Genomic DNA, 17,800 nt, shown 5'->3' with positions numbered 1-17,800 from the left:
AAATGAATGGTGCCAGCTGGTACAATGCGAAATTTTGACGATACCGCGTCATAATTGACTGGAAATTCCGGCAAGGTTGCGTCGCACGACGTGTCGAGTAAAACGCAACCGATCGCACGCAGAACAGCTAACAGGAGATTCTTGGTCGCACCAGTGTGTCCATTTTTCGCTCGGTATTGTTCGCTTCTACGTGTCCCTTGAAGTTCATGCACAGCATGAACTTGACGTCGAATGCGTTACATCCCCAGGGCATAAATGTGGTGTAAATGTCGGCGCATAAACGCATTCTCTCTCATGGGCACGTTGATGGCTAAGAGCAGCCACTGCTTGCTCTGGCGTATGCTTTAGCTGCCCCATTCTTGCGCGCAAAGGTTTAGAGCATCGAGGGAACTAGTGACCGAAGGCGAGAAAGAGCAGGTGGCAGGGAGCGCAATCAGACAACCCCCAGCACAATCGCGATTGGCCGAACGTGCTGCGTCTCAACCGCAACTGCAGTCGAACCCGCATATAACAAACTCACAAAAAAAACGGGAATTAGTTCGATGTATTGTGCGATTCGATATAATAGTTTTAATGATTTTGACTCTAAAAAATCCACTTTCTGCTGACATATTACGCAAGAAAATAGTCATGCATCTTCTGTTGCTTTTTCTTCATTGCATCTGCGATAACAATATTTTTCTACGATACGACGGACCCCAAAATGCTGAAGCCGCTGCCTTATATATTCGCGCATTAGAGCCGAACTATGCCGAGAGCACTGAGCACGTCCGAACAGGAGCACCTTCTCCTGCAGAGCGCCGTTTTGCTCTGCAAGTTGGCTTTCCCCTAAGATGAACGGCTGCATTGGGGGAAAGCCAGCTAGCTGAGCAAGCTGGTTTTTTTTTCCTTCCGGGAGGCCGTGTCAACTGCCCGGAAGAAAAAATAATATTCTCTTCTGCGGGCAGAGCGGGGAGAGGGAGCACGGAGCACCCTCTCCCCGCTCCCTCCGCAAAAGATACTTTTTTTTTTTTTTCTCCAAGCAATCGACGCGGCTGCTTGGAAAAAAAAAAAAGAAAGGCCAGCGTGCTTTGCAAGTTGGTCTTTTCCCAATGCGGCCGCTTGCAGAGCAAAACGGCACTCTTGGCAGTTTGACATATCGGTAGCGGCTGCTATTTTTGTTTGATGTAACCATAGTTTTTGTCATATATTATCACTGTAACATTACTGTGCACAAAAATTGTTCAATATAAGAGATAATTCGATGTAAACGGGTTCGATATAGTCGGGTTTGACTGTATTATCGGCAAAAGGGTGAGGGTATCACTCCCGTACTCGCCCTCCCCCGACGCCAAAGCCCAGTGCAACGAGCCTGGCACAGCTGATGCTGTAAAATATTCTATTAGTCTAGACAGTTTCCGAGCTCTTGGAAAAGTTTTAAGCAGAAAAACAGGCTCGGTTGCAGGCAGCCTCCGTCGTCTGCTCTCCGGCTCATGTAGCTCCTAGCCAAAGACCTGGTGTCACGTGACCACCTCCACCCACAACGTCACGTGAGTGCCTTCCCAGTCTCTGATGCGTTGACTTCCCCACCCACGTGTGCAATATCGCATCCTTGCAGCAGACGAGGGCGAGGGGTTGTCAACAGCGTAGTCGGGGCTCTGCCAGGTTTGTGAACACTACCCTCCTCAATGGTTGCTGCATTTGCTAACCAACAGGACCGCTACGACAGAAGGGCAACAAGCCAGCATTTTGAGGTGGCGGGCCTTTCATTTTAAACTCTTTTAACATAGCTGTCTTTTTTGGATTGAACCAGACTGTCACATGGTCATATTTTACGACGCTTGGCAGACTGGCCCAGTCCCCGCAACTTGAATTTTTTTGGCAGATGCTCAGTTGCTAGCTTAGCTTTGCCTGTAAAGTACAGTCAAGGGGCCTAGAATGTTTGCGGAGGCCCATTTTACAAAAAGTTCTTTCTAAACAGCGCCCAGATAGCAGAGTTCTTTGGTACAAAATGTGGTTTTTGTCTGGAAATCTAGTGCCTTAAAAATAAAAACCAAGGTAGAGCGAAAATTGACCTTCTTTGGCCAAAGTCGGTATCTCGGTTCACCAAAAGTGTCAAAATTAGGCTCCACTATTTTAGTTTGGCTCTCATCTGGCGCTTTTCAGGATACATTACCAACCATGTGCCAGATGTAGGCTTCACTTCTGCTTCTTCGGTTCATGCCTGGCATCTTTGGCTCAAGTCCGGAGCTTGGGCAATTACGTGTAGGAGAAAAGTCGGAGAAATGCCAAAGAAAATAACTCTGGCAACAACTAATGCCCCAGAAAAAAACTGTACGAGGCCCAAGTTAGGTCCCCGAGATTGCCGAGTTTGTGCCGAGTTCCTCTGGTGAGCTACCTGGGCAGGTAGCAGAACATGCACTTCTCCCAAGTTGTCCCATAACGGAAACAGACGCAGCTTGAGAAGAGTGCTGAGGGAACGAGACCGGGTTGCAGCGTCATGCTGGAGCGAGGCTCACCTGAGCACCAGCAGGGCCTCCATGAGGGTGCAGTTCTCCAGCTGCGACAGCTGGTCCTCCTCCCCCTGCAGGCGCTTCACCGAGTTGCAGATCTGGTCGAAGCACGGCTGGGGGAAACAACCCAGGCGGGCTTCGGTGCCAGACTCAGCATTCAGCTGCCTCCCCCGGTCACACACTTTGCCTCCGTTTACTACCAAATCCATCTCTTAACGCACTAAAGCCATCTACGAAGCGACTGTGGAACTTGGTTAGAGCGAAGTTTTTGCGGCATATGCGAGATCAGATGTACCCACTACCTATCAGGTCCTTTATAGCATTGCCACAAGTTTTCCGAGCAAAAAAAAAAAAAAAAAAGAAATGATGCACGAAGGAAAAAAAAGAAGAAAATATATAGAAATAGTAATAGTATTTTAATCGACTATTTTTTTTTTTGTTTGAGGAGCACTAATCAAGGTAGAGTCATTATTGTTTTCAAATGTATTCTGAAATTACTTCTCTCGCTTTGGTTTGAAACGTTAACAAAGATGGCTGCTGGCATTTGTACACTGCTGAACGAGCGAAGCTCATTGAGCTTGTCAATTTTTATGAGTGTGAGTGGCTTTGAGTTTGCAGAGGTGTTTAGAGGAAGATCTCGTCAACCGACGTAGTTTGCGCCAAACAACTGTCGCAAGTACCTATGTGCATTCAGAAGCGCTGTGCGGATACCTGTTCTCGTAACGGGTCTGGCCTAAGCCTAGCACCCCAGATCAACTATCTTGATTGATCAGGCTTGATTTCTTTCTTTATGCATGTTGATGCTGAATAAAGATGTTGGTTCCCATAACAGCAACCCCACCGCTCTGTGAATTGTGACATCGTCGTAACTGGAACTATGGTTTTAATACCAAGAAGAAACCTACACAGCTAAGATTTTGGGGGCCGTTGGCTGGAGGAAATTGGGCGTTCGGCTCGCATCAAGTTTCTCTAGGTATGCTTTTGTCATTGCGCCTCGAAAGGCAATGCTTTCAAGTTTTGCAGTGCACCTGGCCTACCAAAGCAAATATTTTTACGTCGCATTTTAATGGTGCGTCATGGCGCTCCCCCATCTTGCTCGCGGACGCCACGTGGAGAAAATAACAAGAACTGTAAAGCTGTAAAAACTGCATATTTATTTTGTTGATTTTTTCTAGTTTTCTCGGTCGCTTTACACCCATCGGTAATGCTGACAGGCGCTTGTATTGGGCTGTGGCTCGTGCATGACGGAACATTAGAACACCGCTTTCCTGGTCGCGTCTTAAGAGCGTTGTAGAAGTTTTTAGACGGGGGATGAACAGCAGACGGACGGAGGCGAAAACGGACGCCGACACGCAGCGTTCGTGTCCGCGCCCCACGGCATTGCAGATGATGACAGGCAGTGGTGAAATAGGACACCACGCCGGAGGCTGCAGCTCGTCTGCTTGCACCACTAGCAGGCCGCGTTAGGCTTCCAAACTAGACACACCGGATGACGCGAAAGGGAGACACTACACTTGCTAGCCTGCTCAGTCGAGCAGCCAATCCAGTCGAGTAGTAATGGGGGGGCCACTGATCTGTAGGTGGGACTTCGAGCGGGCTGTGACCTCCACCTAAAGTGCATCCAACAACATCAATATTGCGGAAAAAAAATCTAGCCGAAAAATTATGAAAATAAATATGTGTCCCATTTATGCCCTTTAAAAAAAATAAAAGCTGTTTACAATTCCCTGTGACGCCGGATTAGAGCTCAGCTCTTGAGGAGGAGGGTGGAAGCGTACTCAGGGATAGATGACTCCTTGAGGTCACTGACCTCAGGCGGGGTCGTGTGGCCTTAGGGGGGTCACGTGACCTCGGGGGGGGGGTCACGTGACCTTTAGGGGCGGTCACGTGGCATCAGGAATGTCACGTGACCTGGGGAAGTCATGTGATGCAGGGGTGTCACGTGACCTTGGGGGGGTCACGTGACCTCGCGGTTACGCCGACGGCGACGTTGGCGCCACTCAAGCCGGAAACGGGCCCCTAAGAGCTGCGCTTAAAAGAACTTTCTTTTTCCTCACAGTGTCTTTTTAAGTCCAGACGCAGCCGACGCTACGAGGAAGAGGGAGCAATCAAGCAGCACCAAAAGCGCAAGGGATTGGGTCTTTTCTGTTTATGACTGGTTCAGGGATGATAGAACACCATGATGATACGCTTCTGATTGGTCCCATCAGCTCGTGGCAAAACGAACACGCCTAACCTAACATCTGTTTTCCTACTCTCAGAACCAGCGATGTGAAGGCTTCTGCCTGCACAGGAGGCCACCGGTCGCGAGATTGCCCAGAGGGGGAGCCTACCATGAGGAGGCGCGGGTGGAGCTTGCAGAGCTTGACCAGGCCCGAGCAGGCGTGGCGCCGGAGGTTGCGCACGGCTCGGCTCCTCGTGTTCTTGCTCTGGCCGGGCAGCGAGAACGCCGCCGACGTGAAGATCTGCCGGGGGGGGAACGCAAGACGATCGCACTCTGTCCCAAGTTCCCACTAGTCTTTACTACCCTGCCCAAATATTTCTGCAAAAAAATTTTTATATTGAAAAATGCCAGATCTACCAACATCTAGAGGGTATTCCCAGAAAGATTTATTTGTTTACGCTGAATAGTTTTTTTGCTTTTTTTTATAAATATTTTTTTCTTTATTGGTGCTAAAGAAAAGGTAAAGGGTTGAGCACTTTGAACATTTTTTTCTCCATTTCCACGTTTTATAATCAATTTCACTTTAGTAAAACTGTCGTTTCGTAACGGGACAAAAGAAAAAGCTCGCTGAGCTTTTTCTTTTGTCCCGTTACAGCCCCTGTTAACAATAAACGGTACTCGTAAATATAAAAAAAAAAATGATAATTCATTATATACGAGGAGAGAACCGTCCTGCCAAGAAAACTAAAGCCACACCCTCTCGGGTTGCATCCCCACGCTCCCCCTTTGCACCAGCTGAACGACACGGACCAGACAGCCGGCAGCTGCCAAGCACGAGGCTGCCGGGGCGGTTACGTCGCACAATCGTGCAACTGCACCGGGATGTCGTAGACTCTCGAATAAGCTATGCTACTTTCAGCATGTCGAGATGGCTCCCGAGAGACAATCCGACGTGGACCATTCGAGGACATGTCGCCGATGCAATTAAGCAATTGCACAAACACCCACAAGTTGGGACCATCGGTCCCCAAGTCACGCGAGCTCTTAGTAGGTGCCCGCGTGTTGACTGCTGTACGATTCTCCCGTCGCATCCCTATAGACTCTTTTCACGAGGGTGTCACCCTTGAATTGTCGTCACTTCCAGTATGGGCGAGAATTTTTTTTTTCCGTTGCCACACCGATAGAAGACATTTAGGATATAAGTGCCACCGTCGCATGTTCTCGTTTCCCCTCCCCTCCATTTGTTTTGACGGGTTGAAATGTTTCATTATTTTCTCGTCGCCCATACCGGATACACCTGTTAGGTGGCTGGGGGAAGGTAACAAGAGCACACGAAAAAGGTCTATAGATTGCCCACCCCATATTTTTCTCCATCTTGATCGTGGATGGTCGTTCACTCAGGATGTGTGTATGTAGGGAGGAACTTGCCTTGTTGAGCACCTTGGGCATGACCCCCGGAGCCAGTGTGAGGAACACTCCCAGGGTGGAGATGCAAGAGAGGGCGTACGACAGGATCGTCGGATCCTGCATTCCCGAAGAGCCACAGAACGATTAGAGGAGTCCCTTTCGCAGCTTAATTGTACACTTGTATCGACGCAATAGAAGTACTCCACAGTGTTTCCATGTCGGATTGCACAATGACTGTCTGCATCATAATTTTGATATTTCTGTAAGAAATATATGTGTAAGTCATGTTCTTGGAAGGAACATTCGGCTATATGTGAACACCGTAGCTAAAATTTTCCCAGAGATATCAAATTGAGAAGCTCGAGGCATGGACATTGCCCAGATTTCACCATGGTAATTGGCACAGGAGCCAATATTGCACCAAAGCAGGCACATAGTTAACCTTTTTTTCATTTATTTTGGACTATTTACAACGTGCGCACCAAATATGAAAAATTACAATTGTATATTTACGTACAGTTGAACCTCCATGTAACGAAGTCGGTAAAATTCGCAATTTACTTCGTTACATTGAAATTTCGCTAAATCAAAATTTGGCTTTAGCATGCGAAAAAAAAAATTCCGAAACATTTTACGGGTATGAAAACTCACCGAAAATGACATTTATTTAGGGGCAAAGTAGTTCGCGAGTTTTGCTTGCGCCTCGTCTGACAGTAGCAGCGGCGTCGGCGGCGTCATACGGCGTTTGAGCGCCCAGAGCGCTTGCACGGCATCTTGCTGCCCATGCGACGCCGTGTACTATCGCGGACAATATGAGCTGAAACAGCGCTCCGGCCTGTGCACGGTACTACCTGCGCCGCCTGTCGCATCGCTCCCTAAACACGGCTCACCCTGAGGCCGAGATAAATTATCACTTGCGCTCGCTGCGCCACTGCGCTTTTCCGGCCGTCTGCTAGCCCAATGTTCACGTTTCCATCTAACATGCATTTCATTGCATTTCAAGAAAGCGCCGAAGTGGAAAATGCGCTGTCACGCTCGTACCTCCTCGAGGAGCGCTGCCTGACGAAGCTGCCTTGGCCCCTAAAAGGAGCCGATCTGAATATCATCTACAACATTTGAAGGCGCATCAAGGTAGCTATGTCGCGGCGTCCCCTCCACCGCGCCACTGCCTACAAATTGTGGAAAGCAGTGGGAGGTGAATGGGATTGGCTTCGGGGCTGAGCCAGACTTCGTGGCCGCGCTCTGTGATTTCTTACCAGACAGGATGAGAGCCGTGGAAGCGGGTCAGGGAAAAATTGACGCGGTATTAAATTATTTTGCAATTTTTACTGCGCCTCAGGATTCCCTGAACTGGACTTCTGCCGATTGGAACAAAGCTTGATGCCACGGTTGCGACACACTGTTTGACGCCGTTAACCACGCATATTTTTGAGAGGTGCCTCCTTCATCCCGATCTTCTTGTATTGTGCAGTTGGATTTCCACGCCGACTATTATACTTTTGTGTCTGACAATGTCCTCTGCAAATATTCTTTCGATTAAGCTTCAATCTCCTTCTCTTGACAGATATATGACTGTTTGTCCCACCTTATTAAGACTAGGAATTCGTAAACAAAAAAGCTGGTGTCTTGTCAGCAACTTGTTTTGCTCAAACAAACACATGCGCTCAGTAATAAAGAAACAATATTTTTGAACCTTTTCATACTAATCAAGGTTACAAAACCTTCTCAATAACATGTATGCTTACCGCTTTTTGAACAGCTGTGATCAGTGAAACAGAAAAAAAAAAAATAAACACGATGTCCCACTTTGTGCATGCGCCTATAATCAAACAAAAACAACCTGCAACGTATTTTGATATGACTTTCAAAAACGGTAATCGCAGTTGAAATTTAAGACACTTCAATGCTTTTTCTTCACCAGTCAGCGTTTTTTCTAAGGGATATTGCGCGATAGAGTAAAGTAAATCAATACGAAAAAAGAAGCGACAAGTGTATGATTATAATGCAATTAAATGCAAAGGTGCAAGCGAGCTGGACCAGGCGGATTTTTTCGGTCGCGCACCAGTCACCTAGCTGTGTTTGGAGGTTTATGTTAGTCCTTTGTCCCCCTTGTTCCCCTTCTCCAGGGATTATTTTCGTCAGACAAGTGTAATCTTTTCTTCCCCCGCCGCCCTACCACACATGCCCGTTGTCGCACCCACCGACTCGCTTGCAGACGGCCGGAAGAGCGCAGTGGCGCAGCGAGCGCAAGTGAGAAAATATCTCGGACTCAGGGTGCGCCATGTGTGCGGAGCAAGGCGACAGGCGGCGCAGGTAGTACCGTGTGCCGGCCGGAGCGCTGTTTCAGCTCATATTGTCCGCGATAGTACCTCCTCAGTACGTCCATTGCGTCGAGCACTTCCCGAGTGCTCGTGATCTCGGCAGTTTCTTCAAGATGGCGTCCAAAACGTTTGCTTTCTCATCCAAAGAAAGAACTTTACGTTTCCTTATGGCAGCAAGCACGTAAGTGAACCGCCCGGTTAAAAAATAAAGCTGTTTAGTTTAGGCGGTGCCACTGTTTCCAACCTACACAGCACTCTTGACCGCACAGTTTATTTGCCCCCTTGCGCCCACAGTGTGCTTGCGCCTTTGCTTTACATCACGCTCGCAAGACGATAATCGGTCTTTTCGGTCTTCTCCTAGATGGCACTGCCTGTGCGGTCGCGCGGTCGTGCTGGTCGTGCCATCACGTCGCTCCCCCGCTGAAGTTGGCTCCCGCGCTACCCGCGGTACAGTGGACTATGATGATCAGTGAATGTCAGTGGTGATGCTGTTATGCCGTGTTAACTTTTTGCTCGGCAATTTCTGGCCAGCCTCGCGGAATCCGCTTTGCCGCATGCCTCGCCGGCACTACCGGCGCCGCATCCTCGGGCAGCCTAGGAACGTTGGAAGGCCTGTCCCCGTGAAGTAACCTATCAACGCTCGCGTTTGCGCATAATTTTTAGAGCGCAGCTCTTAGGGGCCCGTTCCCGGCTTGAGCGGCGTCGCCGTCGGCGTCGCCGTTGGCGTCGTTGTCGCCGTCGGCGTAACCAAGGTCATCCCAAGGTCACGTGACCCCTCCCAAGGTCATCTCAAGGTCATGTGACCCCCTGAAGGTCACGTGACCCCTAAGGTAACGTGACCTTGGGGGTCACGTGGGGTCATCTTGGGATCACGTGACCCCCAACGTCACGTGACCTCTCGAGGTCACGTGACCCCTTCCAAGGTCATCTCAAGGTCACGTGACCCCAAGTGACCCTTTGAAGGTCACGTGACCCCCAAGTCATGTGACCGCTCTGAGGTCACGTGACCACTCTGAGGTCACGTGACCTTCGAGGTCACGTGGTCTCCTCCCCAAGGTCACGTGACCTTCCAAGGTCATCTCAAGGTCACGTGACCCCAAGGTGACCCCCCAAGTCACGTGACCCCTCTGAGGTCACGTGACCCCTCCAGGTCACGTGACCCCCCGTGGGGGTCACCTTGGGGGTCAAGTGACCTTGAGGAGACCCCCAGGTCACGCCTCCCCGAGGTCACGTGACCCCCTCCCCGAAGTCACGTGACCCCCCCCCCCCCCCCCCGAGGTCACGTGACCCCCCCCCCCCCCCCCCGGAGCATATTAAAGAATGAGGGGAGGAGGAGGAGAAGGGGGAGGGGTCTACCCTCCCCTCAGTACCCTTCACTCCTCCTCAAGAGCTGCGCTCCAATTCGGCGTTACAGGGATTTGTAAACGGCTTTCACTTTTTTTTTTTTAACCACAATTTTTTTGCGAAGTTGTTTTTTAGAGTTGATTTATTTATTGCCTTCTATGGCAATGGCGCTTCGTTATATTGAAATAGCAGCAAAATAGACTTCGTTATATAGAGACTAAAAATACATGGGGTCTATGGGCAAGAAATTATGAAAAATAAAATACTTCGTTAAATCGAGGATTTCGTTACATTGAAGTTCGTTATATCGAGGTTCGACTGTATATGCCAAAATAATTACGAAACACGCAAAAAAAAAAATTGTTTTAGAAAGCTTCACAAATTATTTACCAACAATCAAGTTTATGCAAAACGTCGCAAAATATATCAAAATGTGCGTCTTGAAACGCAGCGTGCCAATACACAAAAAAAAATATTTGATTAGTCATCAATGTAGTTTTGTTATTAATGCAGAAACTTAAATAATTTCTCTAAAAGTAAAAAAATTTAGCATCAATATTCAAAAAACATTATCTCTTATTTCGTCTAAACTCTCCTTTAACTTGTCGCAGTGACTTTTACATTTGTGATGGTAGAATATTGAGTAGCATATAGCCTCCAATTGAGAAAAGCAACACCAAACATTCACTCAAATTGAGCTGGCTTGTCTTCGTTAGAGGGGCTTTGCCACACGACGTCCACTCCAAAGGAAGATTTTCTTGAACCGACCAAATTTGTAAAACGATGCTGCTCTATTGCAGAGCGTAAAAAGTCTTCACAACTTAAAATCAAGTGACTAGAAAGAATAGAAAACGGACAACACAAAATCTCAAAAACAGCCGTGTTTATATGACTACATCAAAAGAATAAAAGATAAAAAAAAAAAAAAAAACAGAACATGACGTCGCAAAGATTTGACCAGAAGTCCCTAAGGAGGCTAAACTTTTTGCTTCTTAGCCTTTTAGAGAAATTACACAAGTTTCTGCATTAATAACGAAACTACAATGATTGCTAAACAAATTTCTTTTATGTAGTATTCAAATGCTGCGTTTCAAGATGCACGTTTTGATATATTTTGTGACGTTTGCATAAAGTAGTTTGTTGATAAATAATTTGTGAAAGTTATGGCGCACCGTGCATTTACGGGGGCGCCTATCAAACCACTCTGGCACAGTTGCCGCGAGGCAGCTAAGTAGCTGCCTCACCTCAGACACGATCACATGGTCGTGTCGCCGCGGGGTCGATCGAGATCTCGAATTCGGCTCCAGACGTGCCGCTTTCTCTCCTAGCCACTGGATGGCGCTGCAGGCACCCCTGTGGCGGGCGAGGAGAAACCTCATCGCCCATCGATCGAGATATATACTCGGTGGGCCAGGGGGCGAGAGGCCTCTTAGAACTCCGGACGAGACCGAGACGCAGGCACTAGCAGGCAAGTGGGCGGCGACCGGATCTAGGCAGAGCCGTGTATTGAGAGAGTTTGGTCAATGGGAGGCCCGGGCAGAGTCAGGGCGTGCGGCAGAGTCGGAAAGAGGGCTTGGCATGCTCTCTTGACCAACCAGAAGCCGAAAAGAATCCCCTAGCGGTGGTAGCGGCAAACAGTTCTGATCAAAAGTCTATGTTCGTATATGGTTTTAATAAACGCGTAAGAGCGAAGTGTAGTAACTCTTTGTGGTTGAAAATAGGGTGCACGTGTTGTTTTGATCATGATCATGCAGAAAGATGTAAGAAACGAATGCGCCGCGCAACTCTGTTTGCACGGACAGAGTGTGACCGTTCGGACGGCAGATTCCCGGCCCTGGGCGCTTGGCGTACTGATCATGTCGATCGTTCCGCTAGTCGCACCCTTCCACCATCATTTTGGATTAACGTGATTGAAACATCACGTGTACCATATTTTCAGCCATTGAGAGTTACTCCAATGCAGTTATCAGGTTTGTTTCTCGCGACCACCACCAGGGTATTATTTCCGGCTTCTGGTTGGTCACATTCGAATTTCTGAAGACGCCCTGGAACATGCCCAGCCCGCTTTTGGCCAATGGCGCCTCCCCATTCGTCTCCTATGCTTCCCAACGAATGGCCAAACTCTCTACATTTACGGCTCTGGATCTAGGGTAATCGCAGGATACGAGGCCTGGGGGCCCTCTTTGTGTTTAGCTTTGGGCTTAATGTGCGTTTGTAAATATTTGTGTCTTGTACCTTGTATTTGTAGTTTAGATTGAGTGTTTTGTAGCGTTGTGTGCTATTGTACCAATAAACTGGGAGCGGAATCCCGCTCCCGTGAAAGAACCAGGCTGGACTCGGGTTGTTGACGGACCACGTGGGAAACGGCGAATCGGCGGCGGTACGCGATTTCCTAGAAAGTGTCTCTAAAATGTATTTATGTGTTTCGTAATTATTTTTGCATATAAATATATAATTGTAATTTTTAATATTTGGTGCGCGTGTTGTAAATTGTCTATAAAATAAATTTGAAAATGTCTATGTGCCTCCTTTGGTGCGACATTGGCATTTGTGCGAATTCCAATAGTGAAATCTGGGAAATGGCTACGCCTCGAGCTTCTCAATATTATATCTTTGGGAAAAATTTAGCTATGGCATTTACATATAGCTAAACTTTCCTTGCAAGACCATGGATTTCATATATATTTCTTTCAGAAATATCAAAGATATGACCCGGGCAGTCATTGCACTGTCCAGCATAAAAACAGCCTCCAGACAAAGATTCACCAAGTTTTAATCTAAATAAGGATTCACCATCAAATCAATAACAAAACAAATGAAAAACCGAAAAGTGTCATTTTTAGAAAAATCTCGACATGTACGTTAGTGTCCCTTCGATTAAACACAAAACTATGTCCTTCGCATAATTGTGTCACCCACAAAACTTTTTAATTGAGTCTCTCTTTGGATGTATTGTGCGTGGACCTGGAAGAATATGCAGTAGTACTAATAGAAAGAAACTAAAATGTGGTTAAATAGAGAGACAGATTGGTGGCAGACCTGCGTCTCAAAGTTGAGCAGGGCCTCCATCAGAAAGATTCCTTCCTCTGCACTGGGCTGAAAAAAAGGGTGGGCAGCATGAGGAGCACTCCAAAATTTACCCTCTCATGAGAGTTGTCACACACAATTTGGGGGTTTTACGTGCCAAACCTACGACGGGCATCTGGCACGCCCCAGCGGAGGACTGAGGATTAATTTCGACCACCTGGGGATCTTTTGACGTGCAACCGAAAGCTCGGTTACACGGCGCCTTCTCCGCAATAAGCCTCTGTCAAATTGCGGGCACCTCGGTCGGGATTCGAACCCGCCACCTGGGGATCCGTAGGCCGGCGCTCTCGCCTCGGAGCCACCGAGGCGGCGAGAGTTGTCAAACAAAAAGGCTCCCACAATAAAAAGTCGTGAAACCAGGAGCTTTTTTTCAGATACAATCACGTCCGGGGCACCAAATCTGTACAGACGTCCGACCAGTCCCATGTCCGCTCATGAACCGATTTATTTTGAAAAGCACGGGACGAGAATCCGGCACTTCGACTTTCTCTTCCACTCCGTGGCGTGCCGCCACGCACACTTTTACTGTCGAGACCGGTTATAATGAAGTCGGTTAAAACGAAATAGCATCTACAGCGAAGCGATCACGATTTCCCATTCCATTTAGCACTTTCGTTAGCCAAAGTCGGTTCTTGTACCATCCGTCCATAGCGGAGGACAAGCGGATGTAGTCTACTTTGATATAAGCAAAGCTTTCGACAAAGTTAATCACCGATTACTGTTGAGTAAACTCTGTAGTTACGGTCTGTCCCTTAAGTACTGTCGTCTCCTCGATAGTTACTTATCTCATCGGCTGAACTTTGTGCGAGTATCCGGCCGATTATCTGCTCCTTTTTTATCTACTTCTGGGGTTCATCAAGACAGTAACCTCGGTCCTTTGCTGTTTTTAGTTTTTGTAAATGATCTAACTTCCTGTATTAAACACACGCGGTTTTTGTTATTTGCTGATGATATTAAGTTGTTTACAGCGGTTAAAACGGTTGACGATTGTGAATGTCTTCAGTGCGATATAGATTCTATTTCGGCGTGGTGTTTTTCAAATGATCTACTCTTAAACGAGTCAAAGACGAAAGTTATGTCCTTTTCTAGGAAACGTAAAATTCTGAGTTTTCCCTCTGTATTAGATTCCACCAATATTACTCGCGTTGAGGTCATCCGTGATCTAGGCGTTTTTATGGATCCTGCAATTAATTTCAACCATCACGTGACCACAATTACGAATGCTTCCTTTCGAGTGCTGGAAGCCATTACACGAGTGACACGCGATTTTTCTAAACCACTTTGTATTTTACGTTTGTTTTCTTCACTGGTGCGTAGTCGTGTTGAATATGCCTCAGTTGTCTGGAACTTTATTGGAGTGACAAATTCAGGTTTATTTGAGAGCGTTCAACGTAGGTTTGTTCGTGTTTTGTTTGATCGTTATTTTCAACCAAATTATTTCTATAGTTATGAGAGGATTTGTGAACTCGTGAAGTTAGACTCGTTACACAACAGGAGAACAATTCGTGAACTGACATATTTGTATAAGATTGTAAATGGTATAATTGATTCCCCAGAACTACTCAGTCACATCTATTCGCACGTTCCTCGTCAGTCTTGTAGACTTTATACTTTGTTTTATCCTATCGACTTTTACCATGCTGCACCCATGACACGCCTACAACTGACTTATAACCATTTAGAACAGATTTGTGCGAATGCTACCCTTGATATTGTGAGGGATAGCGCGGCACCGAACGGGCCCGTCCCGCGGATGCGCAGGGGAACGAGAGAAAAGAGGAAGAAGCGGCAGTAAAGAGCGAGCGTAAGTGGGACTGGTCGCAGGTGACTGGAACGGTTTCGGAAGTGGATACTGTGCATTGATACATGATATTGTGAGGGATAGCGCGGCACCGAACGGGCCCGTCCCGCGGATGCGCAGGGGAACGAGAGAAAAGAGGAAGAAGCGGCAGTAAAGAGCGAGCGTAAGTGGGACTGGTCGCAGGTGACTGGAACGGTTTCGGAAGTGGATACTGTGCATTGATACATGATATTGTGAGGGATAGCGCGGCACCGAACGGGCCCGTCCCGCGGATGCGCAGGGGAACGAGAGAAAAGAGGAAGAAGCGGCAGTAAAGAGCGAGCGTAAGTGGGACTGGTCGCAGGTGACTGGAACGGTTTCGGAAGTGGATACTGTGCATTGATACATGATATTGTGAGGGATAGCGCGGCACCGAACGGGCCCGTCCCGCGGATGCGCAGGGGAACGAGAGAAAAGAGGAAGAAGCGGCAGTAAAGAGCGAGCGTAAGTGGGACTGGTCGCAGGTGACTGGAACGGTTTCGGAAGTGGATACTGTGCATTGATACATGATATTGTGAGGGATAGCGCGGCACCGAACGGGCCCGTCCCGCGGATGCGCAGGGGAACGAGAGAAAAGAGGAAGAAGCGGCAGTAAAGAGCGAGCGTAAGTGGGACTGGTCGCAGGTGACTGGAACGGTTTCGGAAGTGGATACTGTGCATTGATACATGATATTGTGAGGGATAGCGCGGCACCGAACGGGCCCGTCCCGCGGATGCGCAGGGGAACGAGAGAAAAGAGGAAGAAGCGGCAGTAAAGAGCGAGCGTAAGTGGGACTGGTCGCAGGTGACTGGAACGGTTTCGGAAGTGGATACTGTGCATTGATACATGATATTGTGAGGGATAGCGCGGCACCGAACGGGCCCGTCCCGCGGATGCGCAGGGGAACGAGAGAAAAGAGGAAGAAGCGGCAGTAAAGAGCGAGCGTAAGTGGGACTGGTCGCAGGTGACTGGAACGGTTTCGGAAGTGGATACTGTGCATTGATACATGATATTGTGAGGGATAGCGCGGCACCGAACGGGCCCGTCCCGCGGATGCGCAGGGGAACGAGAGAAAAGAGGAAGAAGCGGCAGTAAAGAGCGAGCGTAAGTGGGACTGGTCGCAGGTGACTGGAACGGTTTCGGAAGTGGATACTGTGCATTGATACATGATATTGTGAGGGATAGCGCGGCACCGAACGGGCCCGTCCCGCGGATGCGCAGGGGAACGAGAGAAAAGAGGAAGAAGCGGCAGTAAAGAGCGAGCGTAAGTGGGACTGGTCGCAGGTGACTGGAACGGTTTCGGAAGTGGATACTGTGCATTGATACATGATATTGTGAGGGATAGCGCGGCACCGAACGGGCCCGTCCCGCGGATGCGCAGGGGAACGAGAGAAAAGAGGAAGAAGCGGCAGTAAAGAGCGAGCGTAAGTGGGACTGGTCGCAGGTGACTGGAACGGTTTCGGAAGTGGATACTGTGCATTGATACATGATATTGTGAGGGATAGCGCGGCACCGAACGGGCCCGTCCCGCGGATGCGCAGGGGAACGAGAGAAAAGAGGAAGAAGCGGCAGTAAAGAGCGAGCGTAAGTGGGACTGGTCGCAGGTGACTGGAACGGTTTCGGAAGTGGATACTGTGCATTGATACATGATATTGTGAGGGATAGCGCGGCACCGAACGGGCCCGTCCCGCGGATGCGCAGGGGAACGAGAGAAAAGAGGAAGAAGCGGCAGTAAAGAGCGAGCGTAAGTGGGACTGGTCGCAGGTGACTGGAACGGTTTCGGAAGTGGATACTGTGCATTGATACATGATATTGTGAGGGATAGCGCGGCACCGAACGGGCCCGTCCCGCGGATGCGCAGGGGAACGAGAGAAAAGAGGAAGAAGCGGCAGTAAAGAGCGAGCGTAAGTGGGACTGGTCGCAGGTGACTGGAACGGTTTCGGAAGTGGATACTGTGCATTGATACATGATATTGTGAGGGATAGCGCGGCACCGAACGGGCCCGTCCCGCGGATGCGCAGGGGAACGAGAGAAAAGAGGAAGAAGCGGCAGTAAAGAGCGAGCGTAAGTGGGACTGGTCGCAGGTGACTGGAACGGTTTCGGGAGTGGATACTGTGCATTGATACATACAGGGGTGGAAGCGGGCTAGAGCTTTTTGTATCAGGGCTGGGAGCAGCAAAAGTCCCACTTTGGAGCAGTTTTGAAGCAGTAAAACGCTCGCTTTAGAGCAGCTCGGGAGCAGCAAAAATAAGTTTTGCAGCCGTAGAAGTAGGTTTTGGAGCAGGTCACGGAGGTCAAACAAATGTCTAAAAGTGATTTGTTGTTTCTAAATGTGAAAATATAGCAAAAATATATGCATGCACATCCCAGAATAATTTTCAAGCAACATACATACACATTTTTCTATTTCTATTGCATTGAAATATGGAATATTGGAAATTTATGCAAAGGAAAGGTTTTGAGAACCATTCCGGCACCAGGCAGAGTCATGATAGACTTTATATGGGAGGCCCCGACAACAAAAACCTAACTTGAGCCACGCCAGTACAAAACCGTCTACTTAAAGGGACCATGAAATGATTTTAAAATCTAATTTCATCCACCGCACGTCGTAAAAGGTGTGAAAAGAAACACAAAAACACAAAACTAGGGAGCCAAAAAAAAATATTTGCTATAGAACTTTTAAAAGAAAACTGGACTCTTTTGCGACTTCTTTCCTTCGAAAGCTCTGCCTTTTCACTACGATGCATCCGCAGAAATGGAGCACGTCAGCCGAATCCACGTCGCCTATTGGGTAAGAGCCTACCTCACGAGCACCGCGATCGTAAACAATCAATAGCCGGCGAATGTTTCCTAAAAGTTTTGTTAAATAATATTCAGACCCACATTTTGTAGCATAATTAGAGATGTGTGGCGAAAATTGCCAAATTTGATAATGCTGAGAGCCAAGCGCCATCTATCGTGTGGTAAACGAAGCAACTACTGCGCGTGCGCAGTAGGGCAGGGCTGGCAGGGCCGACTTTTCCTTCCTCTCAAAACTCTTGACTGACTGAACGTTTATTTTTCTACGTGTTCATCTCGCGCGTGCCGACTTCAAACAGCAAGAAAAAAAATTTACTTAAAACAGACCACGACGAACAAGAACGCTGGATCCACAAACACCCG

The 17,800-nt window shown here is 48.2% G+C and overlaps 1 protein-coding gene across 1 annotated transcript in view; it reads right to left on the bottom strand.

Moving 5' to 3' along the window:
• The window catches only part of LOC8035819 (exportin-5), a 95,692-nt gene that overhangs the window by 25,453 nt on the left and 52,439 nt on the right, over positions 1-17,800 (bottom strand). Inside the window, exons 15-18 of the mRNA XM_040218121.2 lie at positions 12,768-12,824; positions 6,085-6,180; positions 4,826-4,957; positions 2,499-2,605 (exon numbers count right to left, since the gene is read on the bottom strand). Coding sequence (XP_040074055.2) covers positions 2,499-2,605; positions 4,826-4,957; positions 6,085-6,180; positions 12,768-12,824 — 392 coding nt within the window. The remainder of the gene's footprint in view (positions 1-2,498; positions 2,606-4,825; positions 4,958-6,084; positions 6,181-12,767; positions 12,825-17,800) is intronic.

This window comes from Ixodes scapularis, unplaced genomic scaffold, assembly GCF_016920785.2.
Source record: "Ixodes scapularis isolate PalLabHiFi unplaced genomic scaffold, ASM1692078v2 PGA_scaffold10__122_contigs__length_95168666, whole genome shotgun sequence".
Lineage (NCBI taxonomy): Eukaryota > Metazoa > Arthropoda > Arachnida > Ixodida > Ixodidae > Ixodes > Ixodes scapularis.
The sequence above is the reverse complement of the archived record's forward strand: the minus strand, read 5'-3'. Positions and strand labels throughout refer to the sequence as shown.